The 15,877-nt window shown below is 39.8% G+C and overlaps 1 protein-coding gene and 2 long non-coding RNA genes across 3 annotated transcripts in view; 1 reads left to right on the plus strand and 2 right to left on the minus strand.

The window, feature by feature from the left end:
* The window catches only part of LOC310756330 (solute carrier family 22 member 4-like), a 52,981-nt gene extending 45,699 nt beyond the window's left edge, over window positions 1-7,282 (plus strand). The window contains exons 8-10 of the mRNA XM_083600140.1: window positions 1,038-1,220; window positions 2,444-2,579; window positions 4,516-7,282. Coding sequence (XP_083456266.1) covers window positions 1,038-1,220; window positions 2,444-2,579; window positions 4,516-4,600 — 404 coding nt within the window. The 3' untranslated portion in view covers window positions 4,601-7,282. The remainder of the gene's footprint in view (window positions 1-1,037; window positions 1,221-2,443; window positions 2,580-4,515) is intronic.
* On the minus strand, window positions 1,738-2,435 carry LOC310756351. Its single transcript, XR_014544824.1, has 2 exons — window positions 2,279-2,435; window positions 1,738-1,905 (listed from the first exon to the last, which is right to left on the minus strand). It is a non-coding gene; the product is annotated as an uncharacterized lncRNA (long non-coding RNA).
* Window positions 4,072-13,378, minus strand: LOC310756352. The gene is made up of 2 exons (XR_014544825.1): window positions 12,070-13,378; window positions 4,072-4,443 (listed from the first exon to the last, which is right to left on the minus strand). It is a non-coding gene; the product is annotated as an uncharacterized lncRNA (long non-coding RNA).
* Between the last annotated feature and the right edge of the window lie 2,499 nt (window positions 13,379-15,877).

The raw sequence follows: 15,877 nt of genomic DNA on the forward strand, positions 1-15,877 counted from the left end.
AGTCGCTTATCCATGTTGCAAGTTAGATTATGGACTTGCTTCCTCTGTACTTTAGGACATATCATCATGCATTTATTCTAACAGGGATTTGAAGCATGAAAACTTCACTTCCTAGTCCTATCTATGTGTATAAATGAAAGCTATGTAGCTCAGAGGTTGACTGGACCAGGTCCTTGCCTTCTTAGTGCCTTCATTTACTTGCACCCATGCAGAAAATGACAAGTCTCTGGTTGGTAGTGATGGTGCAGCCTTCAGATGTTTTGAACCACAACTCCCATCAGCCTTGTCTAACTCTGGCAAAGGTTAATATCATGGATGAAGGCACACCTCTTAATGGCCCTGCCTATATAACAAATGTTCAATGTTAAATAGTTAAGAAACTTATTTGGTGCATTTAATGCTATTATGGTTAATTAGATTTTCTACATTTAGCTATTGGAACTAGTATAAAAGGTAAAGGTAAAGGTACCCCTGCCCGTACGGGCCAGTCTTGCCAGACTCTAGGGTTGTGCGCTCATCTCACTCTAGAGGCCGTGAGCCAGCGCTGTCCGCAGACACTTCCGGGTCACGTGGCCAGCGTGACAAGCTGCATCTGGCGAGCCAGCGCAGCACACGGAAACGCCGTTTACCTTCCCGCTAGTAAGCGGTCCCTATTTATCTACTTGCACCCGGGGGTGCTTTCGAACTGCTAGGTTGGCAGGCGCTGGGACCGAACGACGGGAGCGCACCCCGCCGTGGGGATTCGAACCGCCGACCATGCGATCGGCAAGTCCTAGGCGCTGAGGTTTTACCCACAGCGCCACCCGCGTCCCTTGGAACTAGTATACCTGCAGCTTAATCTCAGACCTGTTGTGTAAATCAAGTATTTACAGGTACCACTAACCAACAAGGCATATATGCTGACATGCTGCAGTGCTCTTAGCAACATTTAAAACAGTTTGTAGGATAAGTAAGAATAGTTGGGATAAAAGGAGGATTTCTGGAAAGGTGGTGAATAACAATAGAGGTCTTATGACTCCGTTTCTGTTTTTCTGCAGACCTCAACCTCCTGTCTGTTATCTTGGTGATGTTGGGGAAATTTGGCATCACGTCTGCCTTCTCTATGCTTTATGTTTACACCGCAGAGCTCTATCCAACCATAGTAAGAAACATGGCCGTAGGTGCCACCTCCATGTCATCCCGTGTGGGCAGCATCATTGCTCCTTACTTTGTTTACCTTGGTAAGAAGTGTCCTATCATTTTAAGAATCTTGCAGTTCACTTTTCTGTCATCTCTAGGTAGCTGTTGCATAAGTTCAATTCTGACTGCCTTATCCATGAGTCACTCCTTGCTTCAAAACACTTACCCTCAAACTTCCAACATGCAGTAATGTAATTATTATTTATTATGCATTTGAGCTACGTTTTTAAAACAACCTTCACTTCCCAGTTCCCATCTAATTTAGGATTATGAAACTGAATGACTTTAAACTAGGGATGGATAATCTGACAGCTTTGTTTTCACTTGGTTTTTATTTTTTTTAATAACCTTAAATTCAGTTTGTAACATTTTCACATCAGTTTGCTTTTTTTTTTAGTTCTCATGAAAATTTATCAGCATTTTAGTTCACATTTCTCCTAATACACATTTTGCAAGCAATTTCCCCTCATACAGTGCAATTTTTGATTATGCTTTTACCAATGTATATATTTTTATGCAAACTGAGTATGTATATATTTGTGTTCACATTTGGGGGGGGGTTGGAGAACTGCAAAATTCAGAGAAGTATGAATTTTGAAGGATAACCGCATTTCAGTTTGCATATTGTTTCAGGAAGTCAAAATTGGCTAATTTCATGTTAAAATATGAAATTCTCCCCCCCCCCGCCATATCTTGAAATATTCACTGTGTTTTAACCTAGCCTACCTCATAAGAGGGACGTGGGTGGCGCTGTGGGTAAAACCTCAGCGCCTAGGACTTGCCGATCGTATGGTCGGCGGTTCGAATCCCCGCGGCGGGGTGAGCTCCCGTCGTTCGGTCCCAGCTCCTGCCCACCTAGCAGTTTGAAAGCACCCTTAAGTGCAAGTAGATAAATAGGTACTGCTTTATAGCGGGAAGGTAAACGGCGTTTCCGTGTGCTGCGCTGGTGCTGGCTCGCCAGAGCAGCTTCGTCACGCTGGCCACGTGACCCGGAAGTGTCTCCGGACAGCGCTGGCCCCCGGCCTCTTAAGCGAGATGGGCGCGCAACCCCAGAGTCGGTCACGACTGGCCCGTACGGGCAGGGGTACCTTTACCTTACCTCATAAGAACATTGTTGAGGGTGAAATGGATAAACCCATGCATGCTGCCTTGGTATCCTTAGAGGAAGGACAGTATGCAAATATGATAAAGTAATAATTACTTCAGTTCTTCTGTAACTATATTGGAATATAATCTAAACTTTGGAACTTCTGTCTCTCACCAGGTGCATATGATAGATTTCTACCTTATATCGTCATGGGCAGTCTGACTGTGCTGATAGGGATTCTCACCCTGTTCCTCCCAGAGAGTTATGGGAATCCTCTGCCAGAAACGTTTGAAGAGATGCTGCGAGTTAAAGGGTAAACACATTTTACTAAAATAAAGCTCCCCCTTGCATTGTATTTTTGACGTCATGGAGTATAATGAACTTTTCGCCTGGAGGCAGAATGTCAAATCTACTTAGATGCTATGCAAGCTTCAACAGGATGCTAGGAGCTAAACCAAACCATAAAGGAAAATAAGTTTGTTTCTTTAAGGTTCTTATATACTACTAGGTACTTTGCCCCTGCTTGCTCTGCTCACCACTCCCTCTGCCTTTCCCACATGAACACTCTAGAATAATAGAATTGTAGAGTTGGAAGGGACCCCAAGGGTCATCTAGTCCAACCCTCTGCACTGCAGGACTCTCAGCTAAAGCATCCATGACAGATGGCCATCCCTCTGCTTATAAACCTCAAAGGAATGAGGGAGACCGTTCCACTGTCGAACAGCTCTCAATGTCATAACGGTTTTCCTGATGTTTAGAGCATCTACTTCCCACCCCAGTCAACTACTAAGCTTGCTTTTCACCATCCTAATTCTATTTCTGAAGCCACTTCTCTCTTTTATTCTGCATCTCCGCTTTTCACCCCATGACCCTACTGCATTCTTCCCCTCCTTTGTGGAATGCCCCCCCTTGAACACGACCCCACCCATGGTAACCTCTGGCATCTTCCTCCTCCCAAGCATTTAAACTGCAAAGCACCCATCTCGCTTTCTGCCCAGTTATGAAGCCACCATCGCCTCCTTTCACCAGAGGTACTGCCCCTCCCCTAGCACCCCATACACCCCAATCATGACAATAATGCTACTATTACGATAAACCAGTGTTACTGTTAGGGAATAAAGTGTTCAGATTGTACATAATGTATTAGAAATCACCCCAGAATCGGCCCTACTAAACATCTTCCAAGACAATAACGCCCATTTACATCACAAAGAACTCATAACCCACCTTTCAGCAGCCAGAAACATCATAACCAGACACTGGAGAGACCTGTCAGGAGTAAGCATGGACCAATGGTACCAAATAGTATGGGAAACAGCCCTACTAGAAAATTAACCAATAAGCTGAAACTGACACGGAGACAAATAGAAGACGCCTTCACCCCGGTATGGCTCCCCTTTATCACATACACAGCCCAACAAGACAACAACAAGAATCCACCAACAGCATACAAATTAATATGGCTAACCTGATCCAAAACACCCACCCACCCCACTCACACATGAAAACAAAGCTCACCACAGCCAATCACAAACAAACAACCACACGCTAGGCCAACCCCAACCTCTCTCACCACCAAAGGAAAACAAGCCAATAGCAGAGAACCTGCACAAGTGACACTGACACAAAACCCCACACATACATTAAGTAAAATAGAAACATCGCCACCCAACCCCAACCCCACTTGCCTTTCCCCCCTCCACCTCTTTCCCCCTTTTCTTCCTAATGTAACACTAATGTCTCAACAAATGAAACTGATCTGTAAAAATGTTACTTGGAAAAGAAAAAGAGACAGACGCTGCTCATACTTTTGTAAACCAAGAATTTTTTTTAATAAAAATACATTTTAATCTAAAAAAAAAGAAAAAAAGATTGTACATAATGCTTTCCCATTGTGGATGCTGAATGCTGAAAAACAAAAGGATGTATCTGAGTGAGGACACTGTCTTAAATGCTCTCCTTCGGCAAGTGTCAGTTCTAAAATGACTCCAGCTTGAGCCTCTGCATGCTTGAGCCTCTTGCAGCTTGAGCCTCTGCATGCTTCCTCAGAAGTAAATCCAACTCAGTTCAATAGATCTTGCTTCCCACGAAGTGTGTTTAGGATTGCCTTAATTGGATTACAGATGCTTTTTGCTTAAATATGGATGCTTGAACAAAATTGTATTGTAGGAGAGTTCCTGTGGGGAAAATATAAACCAGAGCTTTGCTGTTTCTGTTTCTAATGTATGTAATCTCCTGTTTATTTTCAGATTCAGAAATAGAAAACACACCTACAAAATAGGGAGTTCAAAGCAGAGTGAACTGAACTCCAGGACTATGAGAACATCGTTGTGATCATATATCTTTGCCTTTTACTGAAATGAACAACCAGGACTTGTTAAATTGCAACTATGAAGATAAATGAAAACATTATTTACCATACTAGGCAGCAGTTGTCCTAATAATCTCATGTTTCAGAACACTGGTGTACCAAATGTGTGGGTTTTTATGCTAAGTCATTGTCAGCATGTATAAAGCTCCTCCATCTTTTTTTTCTTTTTTTGTGCCTTGGTTTTGGGGTTTGTTTTGTGAAGCCTTGAGCACTTTTTTTCCTCTCCTTGGGATTTATGTAGTACTGTATGTACATTTTAAGAGCAGGCCATCAATGATGGTTGGAAGAAGTAGAGGTAATTACTGTAGAATCTTCAGTTGTAGTTGATGGCACATCAAGCTGCCCTGAATCCCATATTTCACTTTCTAAAGGCCCTTGAATAGCTGGATAGATTGTTTTAAGGAAATAAATGGTACTGAAATTAATGGAGCTGTAACCAGAAAGTACTTTGAGAACCAAGCTTCATTTTCTTACACTAACTGGAAAATCTTGAAAAGGAACAAAAATTTAGTAGACAACACTTTATCCCCAATAAATCATAGATGTAAAATTTTAAAGCCATTTTTGAAAATAGCCGCATTCTCTTTAGAGTCTATGTCATTGTCAGGAGTAAACCTGAACCATATTTCCATTCACCTACCATCCCAGATGACATATCTGGAATTCCACACCCTTAAAAGCAGCTGTCATTCACCAAGTGGTACCTTGCTCTTCATCCTGATAATTTTTCCTAAACTATGTTCACAAATTGAACATTTGGGTTTCTTTCTCTTTCACTCTCACCAATTCCCCTCTTGCCCATTAAATCCTACTAATTGTGGCTGAGGAACATGTGTTCATCAAACTATAAAGGTTTGTACAGAAAGCAGTACTGTATATCAGAGTACTTGCAAGTTTTATTCACTTCAATGAAGCCCAGGCAGGGCAGTGTTTCTGGAGACTGGGTCTTGCAAAAAAAATTGACAGTGCAACCATGGCTGCAAACCTATATACATTTGTTTGAGAGCAAGGCCAACTGAACCCATTGTACTTATTTCAGAATAAATATATATAGGCTTCAGCTGAAAGCTTGCAAGTTGCATTTCCTATTGTTATGTCAAACACTCTTATTCCTCCTAAGTACCTAGCAAACGAAAGTTAGTTCAATATAATTGCTAAATTAGATTTTCTGTAGCAGATAAAATTATTGGAACTGGATACAAACCGACATTTAGAGAGAGACACTGGTTTTCTGGGACCAATATTACTGCAAACCAGATCTTAGGTTGCACTTGTGCCATTCTGCCACAGAAATCCATTGTGAAGCTGGAATCTTCTAATTTTTTATATTATGCACACTGTAAATTTCTATATTTAGGACGAAGTAGAAGAAGTATTTAAGTAAGGGAAGACTTCATTACCTAAAATACGTTTTGTTGTTTCCTTAAGAGATTTTGAGCACATTTTCTGCTGAGAAATGAATATTGGTAAGAGAGTTAACAACTCAGGTATTAATTGACATTGACATTTGTGCCAAGTAAAGTTCATGTATAGATGGCAATTACCCACTTAACAGTGAAATTATCTGCTTGGAATATATATTAGATAATCTCCTGGTTTGTTGCCTCAGAATGAATAATTTCCTAGTGCACATTTTGAGGACCTAGTCATATATACTAGCAGCCCTGTTGGGAGACGACCGTGGTGTGTCTTGCTTCCATGCTGCAACTTCCACAAAATACAGTCCAGCTGAACTTAGAATGATCAAAGACTGAAGTAGAGGGACCTTCCTTGTCTATTTTTAAAGCCTAAACTTACCAATGCACCAGAACTCCGCAATATATCGTTGCTATGTTTTAAATATGGTTAGAACCTGCTTCATGACATCACATCTTATCCATAATGGCAGGGAATGTGGCAAGGTGATCCTGTTTTGCAGGTTCTTGGCACCCAGTTCTCTAAAGGACTATAAAGATCTGGTGCTCCACATTCTATATGGGTGATCCCTGCCCTCCTTTAAACAGCAGGGGAGCAGCTGGCTATGCCAGAGTTCTTAAATGGAAACACCTTTCTGATTTTGCAAGTGGCCTAACAAATGTTATTAATGTTGCAAGCCCAATATTTCACCATTGCAAAATTAACCAGTTTTTTCCAGAAACAATTTTATTTGCCATATGAAAGCCTATACCATTGATACACCATTGTGCCAAAACAAGGTACTCCTTTATTTTCTGTGTGTTATGTATGTGTATTTTTCTTTGGGGGGGGGGGGTTGCCACAAAAAATATCCCTAGCCCCATGTGTAGCATGGCTTGGTTGTCTTGGTTGCTGGTAAGGTGGCCAGTTTCTGAGCCAGAGACTGTAGTCGTTGCTTTTATATGTAAATATTTGGCAACATTGTTTCATGGTCTTGCTCTGCAGCAGAAATTCCAAACGCAGTCTTTCTGATTAGGTTTTTATATATATATATGGAGCTCTTGATCCTAATAGATTTCTCAGCACACTCTTAACATCTGCAAAGGATAAAATTGTTTACATGCAGTTTGGCAATATGTACCATGGCATCTTTTTATGTATATATTTTATACAAAAATAATGGATTCTTATTCTGTTTTACACTGTTGTAACTGTCACTATTTCTAACATATACACTTTAATATCTCTCTCTATATATTGTGGTATTTTTGTGGAAGACTTTGTTTTGCCAGTGTTTCTGTAACAATTTAAAGTTCTCTCAATTTTTAATTGGGCAAATTCCAATGTAGCTCCTTAGGCAGTGCTTTTAAAAAATCTTTTCCAGATAGGTAGCCGTGTTGGTCTGCCATAGTCAAAACAAAAAAAAAATTTTTCCTTCCAGTAGCACCTTAAAGACCAACTAAGTTAGTTCTTGGTATGAGCTTTCGTGTGCATGCACACTTCTTCAGATACACACTGTGTATCTGAAGAAGTGTGCATGCACACGAAAGCTCATACCAAGAACTAACTTAGTTGGTCTTTAAGGTGCTACTGGAAGGAAAAAAAATTTTTTTGTTTTAAAAAATCTTTTGGAATCTTAAAACATGAAGCTGCACTTTCTAGAGGATTGTGATGAGATATAAAATAAAGGCCTTTTAAAAGGGACCAGTTCTGTAAAGATTCCCCCAATATTGCTTGATTTGACTAAAAGTTCTTGGGGCATATTTGCCTTTTAAAGTATGGGTGATGGTTTCATAGAAAATGAGATCAGTTACGTTACTAAAAGCTGTGACTGTAAGGGTCTGCTTCCTGGCATGCAACACAGCTTCTGGTCTGAAGAGATCTTATTTAGTAACTACATACAGTATGTGGTTGAAGAAACCCACCGTAACATTTCTATGTGCTTTGCTATAAAAACTGTAAGGGCTTGGGGACTGGAATGAATTTTTATACTAAGTCTTTACAGTATTGATCCTAGAAAGAGTTGCTTGATTCTTGTGGAGCATTTACAAGGAAAATGTACATTCTTTGCCAAATGATGATTCCTCTCAGGGATTTGCCAGGTGGTATCTGCGGTAGTCCAAAGATTGTGAAAGAAAGAAGCATGAAGATGGAGAGACTTCTGTTGTTGGCACCTTATTTTTCTTTTTCTTTTCTTTTTCTTTCTTACTGTAAATCTTCCAGAAGGTGCTGGCAAAAGCTTTAATTTACTTTTGTGGGACTATTCTATCTTTTTATTACAGGGCTGTACAACTTTGACCCACTTGGCAAAACACAGCCAACCAGCAGCTTAATCTGCCTGTTTTTGCTGCCTGCCTGGGATGGCACAAACTATAAAGATACCAGGCTCCTAGTAGGCTGTGTATGGCTCTGCGGTCACAGATTTAAGTTGTGCTGCAATCTTTGTAAAGTGCCTGCTGGTCAGGTTGGGCCCAGGATATTTCTTTATTAGAAGGGAGAAATGTTTGATCAAAGTATTTCTACTAACCTGAGTGGAAGTCTCCCTTTTCTTAGACCTCACCTAGCTGCTATCTGAGATGCCCCTCTCCTTTCCATGTTATATCTGAATAATGTATACACTGTTTAGATCTACAAATGTTTTGTGTGTGATTTTTAAAATATGCTATGCATCACCATGTAGCAGTTGCCTCTTTATTTTTCCATATTGGCAGGAAAAAAAGAAATACAATTGCACTGACCAGTTTCCTCTAGGTATTAAAAAAAATCTCTTTCTAAGATATGGTTGCAAGACCAAAAAGCCACACAAAAAAACGCTATGTAAATACTCAGATATTGTGTTAAGTAAGTGGGACAATGAGAGAAACAAACCAGTACAAATGTCCTCACCTGAAAATGGAAGAACTGGTATGAATTTGCACTGAATAATATAGATAGACCTGTCAGTATGAAGCATTACTCTAACTGGTTCTAGTAAAGGCACTACAGTTACTGTTCCACCATGTTCTCAACCTTTGTTGCATGTTCTTTGGTATAATAAATAAATAAATAAGCCACAAAATAAAGCTACTGTGATTACCAGAGAATTTGCTTTTTTGGTCTGAAGGTGGGAGAGAGAAGTAATGAGCATCTTGGAAGTCTCTAGTCACTTTTTCCACCATTAGAATTTTTGATTCCCACAATTAACTTGCAGAATTGGAAGAATTCGTGCATGTGTCTATTAGTACATCAGATAGGTATTCTAGAATCCAGCAGCAGCCATTGCATCCACAAATTCCAGAGGATTAGCCATGTCGTTCTGTTGCATGATATGATGAAACAGAGAATCACAGCACTATAAAACTGGAAGTAGCTTAAAGACCATCTAGTCAACAAATGCCTGTGATTCTTATTTCCAGACTGAAATAGGGTTACAGCCTTAAAATGATTTTATTTATACATTTAATATTGCAAATCTGTACTCTTCTGAGTATCACTACAATATGTACTCCAGTATGCAACAAATGTGATTGCTTTTTGCCAGGTACAACCAAACAATTGCATCTATTTTCACAGTGAATCTTAGTAAAATCTGTCCATTTCCACACACTCCAAAACTTCAATTAGTCACTTCTTGAACCTTGGTTGTTAAAGCTGCAAGCTTTTACTAACACTATGCAATGCAGTCTTGCCTGCTAACAAAAAGTTAATGATAAGCCTAAAAACATCCATACTGTTCTCATCTTAAGTCCAGTTATTGGTTACAAACTTGTTGATAACTCATCTATGTTAAACTTGAGTGTAATAACCTATGCCTAACGTTAATGGAAGTACCATTGTACTCTCCCTGATGTCAATGAGAGCATGCCAAGTTGGGAGTAATTTCTATTCTGTTGTTGTTAATTGCCAAATCCAATTTAAATTGAGCAGAGGGCCGTTCACCTATCACTACTTAAAAGTTTGTATTGTGGTAACTCAGGTTTTCTGTAGCTGCCTGCCACAAAACTTAAGTTTTTTAAAGTGGTAATAAAATTTTATGAAAATAAATACTTTGTTTGCACCGTTTTCCAGCCACTCAGAAATTCAGGTTAACAGGATTAACATATACCCTAGCTTAATTAATCAGCTTCACCATATGGTTGGAGGCTACAGTTGCTGTCCTAACTTGTAAGCAAGCAGCTGCCTTTCCCATAGCTCTGGGTGGTTGGTGAGCAACTTGGGTTTCTACACTAGAAAAAATGTTTTTATTAGATGACTAATATATTAAATAGACACACAAATAACACTATATAAAATATTCCTTCATTGTTTATCCAAAGCAAATATCAGAAAGAAATCTTTGCCACGCCTGAGAAATTAAGACCCAGTTGCTTTATTGAACAAAAGCGCAATGAAATGGCCTTTTTTCTAGGAGTACTTTCATCAGTGCTGTTGAGCAATTTTTATTGTGAGCTCGGATGTGACAAGATAAAAACAATGTGTGCAGACTTCATTGTCGACGCACAGAAAATAGAGAAGATAAACTATTGCTGTCTAGTGAAATCAAGCTATTCAGTCTTTGAAGATATTCCTGACCTTGTTTAGTTGTGCAGCCTTCACTGGTAAAGGCCTAATGTTGTATAGTCTGAGTTTCTGTTTTGAAAAGCTGTGGAATTTTTCCATTGGATTAAAGCATATCTATATCAGAGCTATCTTGTGCTTTGTCAAATATGTATACAATGAGGAGCTTTTCATGGAACCCAGTAAAAAGGTATGTCTTCCTCATAATTGTTTTTGCATCATTTCAGCCTTCATCAGCAGTCACAGCATTTTATTATGGCTGAGTCTGAAATTCTAAATAACTTTTTAACCCTTATGCAGGCATCTTGTCCTGTCCATTTTTGCAGGAACTGGAAATCAAAACAGCTCCAGTTGGGGGCGAGAGAGGTTTTCTAATTCATGTTGCATTTTCTGAACAACTCTAGACCATACCCCAGTTTAGATGACACATATTATGGCTTAGTTCAGCACAGCAGCAAAATGACCGGGAAGGAGTAAAGCAGGCACAGTCTTCTGGAATCCATATATATATATGTGCACGATGTGTAAACCAGGAGTGTCAAATACAGCATCAGTGCTCAAAAAGTAAGGCCCAAGCTATGCATGATTCTCACACAGCAGTCCTATGCATTTCTTCTCAGAAGTAAACCCTGCTGAGTTCAATAGGGCTTACTTCCAAAAGTGTACACAGAATTGTAACTGTTTAACCCCCTTTCTATTTTTTGTTATTAATTTTAACTAAAACCATCCATGTTACTGTTTTAGCAGAGGACTAATAGGATTCTCCTTAATCCCTGTTCCAACTGTTTTTTCCTCACTCAGAATTGCCTCCCAGCTGCTTTTTGCCTCACAAGGAAAAATAGGTGGGTACCACTATTTTCCCCCTGCATGTGGACATGCAATATAGGGGAGATATCTGCAGAAAAACAAGGGGAAGTTAAAGTGGGCTACCTTTGGTTTAAGCTACCCTTTCACGTGGCATTCCTCTACTCTAATTCACTGGAAAAGTGGAGTGTGAGGCAGTGAACGTTAGATGTAGCTTGGACCAAAGTCCAAGAAGCCAGCATATATATTTTTTCAACTGTACCCTCAATACATTATCTTTCACCTGCTATTTTAAAGGCCAAAGAACAACAACAAAAATCCTAGTAAAATCAATTTAAATTGATTTTTTTAATGTAATTCTTTTTTTCTGTTGAAATGGGTGGTGCATACTTTATACATAAATGTCAAGGTAACAGGTTTTTCTGCCCTGAGGACTGTACTACATGCTGATGATTATGTATTCAAGCACTAAGCTGTGTGGCTTTACCTTTCACCTAGTAACTAAGAGAAACAGGTTGGAATTTTTACAGCCAGACATGCAAAAGGTATTTTTTGGACAAATGTTTTGTGGAAGCATCACTCTATTCTAATAAAATAAAGTATTATTTTGAGAACTAAACCATTATTTTAGGTAGCCGTTTGTACCTTGGCCCCAAAAATATTTAGATTCTCTGCCAACAAATTGGTCAAGACTCACTAGGTCTTAAATGTGATGCAATGCACTCTAGGTGATGATTGCAGGCAGCAAGGCTCATGGCTCCATTGTCTCCAGAGGTCTTGCAACATTGCCTTTAGGCTCATATCGTACTTTTTGGCTATTAAAGCAATCAAAACAAAATGTTAGCAATGCACTGATGAAGTAATTATCTGCAAAATAATTTATCCTTGTTTGACTTAGATATAGGTGGAACCAATAACAGACCAGGAGACAGCAGCCTGCACTTTAGGCTTGATCATTCAAAGCTTTTTTTAAGGTCCCTGACCACAAGAAATCTCTGAAATAAATTATTCCCTGCATGATTATGAAACTGTAGAACTAATGTATCTTTTCTGCTTAGACTTTGGTTTGGTTTTGTGGGAATGGGCACATTTGTGCCCAATCCCAGCTAAATTAAAATCTAGGATTATTCCATTGATTTCTATGGGAAACTCTCACTTCTGCCCCGGATACGTTTAAAAATAACTTTGTTGTGAACCAGGAAATATGGCCAGACAATGAGACAGTTCTCTGCACACTTTTTATATAGAAACATCTCCCATCCACACCTTTCTAACTATTCCATTCCTTTTCCCCTCCTGCCTGATTTTCTGTTGCTCCCTTGCCTCCCCACAGTCAGTCACCATTCTATACCTACTAAGCACGCTCAGTCCTCATTGGGCTATTTTTCTTCTCCCCACCCCCCAAAATAAGGTTCCTCCAAATCTGCCAATATATCCCCATTTTAGCTGTGTAAGCGCAAGGACCCTGAAGGCTGGAAATAGAATATATCACGAAGACAGCCTAGCAAAGAGTCATCAATGAAAGGGCATGCTTGCATTCTGCAAATACATGGTAGAGGGGGATGGCAGAGGCAGGAGAATTAATCAGGCACCACCCAGAGGAAGTGGACAGAGACATTTTTCTCCCTCACAAAAAAAGAGAACCAACTCCCTCACAAAAAAAACTCAGAACCAACCTTAAACCTGGTTCGCAATAGATTCAGGATGTTCAGGATATAATTAAATGTGTGGAGCTGGCTACCACAAGCTGTGATGGGGATCACTTGGTAAGATTGCTTTGAAGGGGACTGAGAAATCTTACAGCTCATTACAGCTGTATGGAACCCCTAGCTACAAAGGCAGTATACTCCTGAAGAGCAACTGGTGAGGAGGAGGAGCAGCAGTCATTTGCCTTCATGCCCTACTTCTGGCCTTCCTAGAGGCATTTAACTGCTATGGAAAGCAAGATGGATAGAGTAGATGGACCTTTTGGGTCTGATCCAGCAGGCCTTCTCTTAGGCTCAGCTAAAGAATGTAGTATAAGCAGAAGGATGCTACTCATCAACAAATTCACAATTAAGGCGAACAAGATGTTTCCATTTTCCATAATATACATCTGTGCAGAAAAGCATACATGTACCAGGGGCATCAGTATAACTGAAACCGTTCTTGGGAGCAGGTTACCACAACCCACTGAGCTTTGACCTAGATTTATATGTTTAGGATTACTAACTCCCCCTACTTTTAACTTTCTCCTAAAATCTTGCCCTTGTGCTCTTTTTTTATCTAAATCGTTTTATCCAAATGCTTGATTATCATAGCCACATGCAGTGCCTTTGATTTTGAAGCAATGTTGATCGGGAACTCAGCCAGAACCCAAACACCCACAGATTTGGTTGCATCATGGAAAAAAGAGGTCACATGTCTCACAATGTGAGAGCACTTCAAAAAGAAAGGAGAATGTGAATATTAGTCATGGATTTGTTTCAAAAACAAATGCTGGAACCTAGAGAGATGTGAACATGGGGCGGGGGGACACAGTAAGAGCTCAGAACATCTGTGGCACCAGGCACCACAGTGTATATTATGTTGAAATCTCATATCATTTTGATAGTTTGAAAGAATGTCCTAGTGCTGAAACATGGTCACATTAAAAAATCCCTATATTGCTAAAATCCCAGCACAGTGATTTTAAAGAAATGAAAATCTGAAGCTGACAAGTGCATATACAGAGCGACAGGCTGCTTATACCATGAGTGGGGAGTTGCAGACCCAAAGTCTGAATGAAGCCCTCAGGCACTCCTAAGGTCACCCTGTCCTGTTCCAAACCCTCCTTATGTGCTTTAGTCTAGCTGGAATGTGTCATTGAAACCTGATAATGCCTCTTGCTTGCCTGGATAGAAGATAGAGAAGTGTGTATTTGTGTAGAAACTTGACTGTTGTGTAGCTGGAATATAGCCTACTGTACAAAGGCAAGTCACAAATATTGCTCCACCCACTTTGACCTCTGGTCCTGCCCACTTTTGCTTTTGGCCACACCTGCCACTGGCATGCAATCTCCGGAAGGTTGCTTACTAGGAAATGTGGCCTAAATAAGGTTTCCAGTCCCTGTTTATATGACATTTGTGTAAAGCAAAGCAGCTGGCTACTTACATGAATGTGCATCTACGTCCAAAGAAAATTGGATTCTTGGCCAATTATCAAATGATGACATCACTTTTGTATATTATTCTGTGCCAAATTAAAGCTACTGCCATGTTGGATATTTACTGCAAGATAAAGACTACAACCCCATTCCCAGCACACACACTTACTAGTGAGGAAGCACCATTGAACACAGTAGGATTTACTTTGGAGCTAAACCTGCAAAATATTCTGTGTTGAGTGACAAAAATGTTTTCAGTACAATACTTACATACATTATCTGTTAAACTGCCAACAGGCCATATTTCTCCCCCTTCATTCTCCCCTGACCAAGCGTTTCATCTTCTCCTTAAAAAGCCTGATGAGTTATTCTTTGAAATCAAATTGCACAAAAAGAAGGTTTCAAGTGACAGGACTAATTACTTCAGAGATGGAAGGCCTGCCTTTTATTTTACTTTCTCAAGTACTGAACTACTGGTTTTTCCAGAAGTGAAACAAAATACTTTTCTGTATGATTTCATCCATCCCCTTTGTATCCCTTTATCCAAGCAGCAGAGTAGTATACAGATAGCTCAGTTTATCTTAACAATAACCTTATGAGAAAGATGAAGTCGAGAGAAAGTAACTTGCCTAAAACTTTGCTGGCTGAGCAGTAGATATCTGATTTATTATTTATTTATTTATTTATTTAATAGTTTTCTATCCTGGCTTTTAGGAGAATATCATTACAAAGCATTAAACATGATACACAAACTAAACAGCAATCAATAAACAATATATAAATACACCTTAAACATTTAAAACACTCAAAATTCTTAAAATACCAACACAAAAAACATAGCAAAAACAACATGAATATAACGAAGTATAAAGAACCCCACCACTGCTGCTGCCCAGTTAAAATGAATCCATGAAAGCAACAACAAAGATGTTTCGGAGGCTGGTCAAAAAATTATGCAGAGGGTACTCTATGGGACCACCTTCTGCAAGTGCGGGGCTATAGCAGAGAAGGCCCTGCCCCGAGTTGCCCTGCCCAACACTACCCAGGCCACACTATGAAAAATAGAGCACTGTTCACCTCAGGTACACTCAAAGTGCCAAACATACACAACACCCGCCCTTCCACCAAACCCCATTTTAGCCTTTGCAGGATTTGCTCATGAAACCCATTTTTGTTTATGAAAATGAATCCACGTTGGATGCACACTCTATAGACCCAGGAAACTGGGGGCACATGTCCACTGTCCTGTGTGAGAGCGAAAACCCAGTCAAAGCTATTGATCCAGGACTAGTCTCTGCTGACAGTCAGGATCCAGGGCGACCTCCTAAATAATTATTATTATTGTTGTTGTTGTTGTTGTTGTTGTTAATATAATAATTAT

The sequence above is a fragment of the Podarcis filfolensis genome (genome assembly GCF_964270895.1).
Source record: "Podarcis filfolensis genome assembly, chromosome: 2".
Classification (NCBI taxonomy): Eukaryota; Metazoa; Chordata; class Lepidosauria; order Squamata; family Lacertidae; genus Podarcis; species Podarcis filfolensis.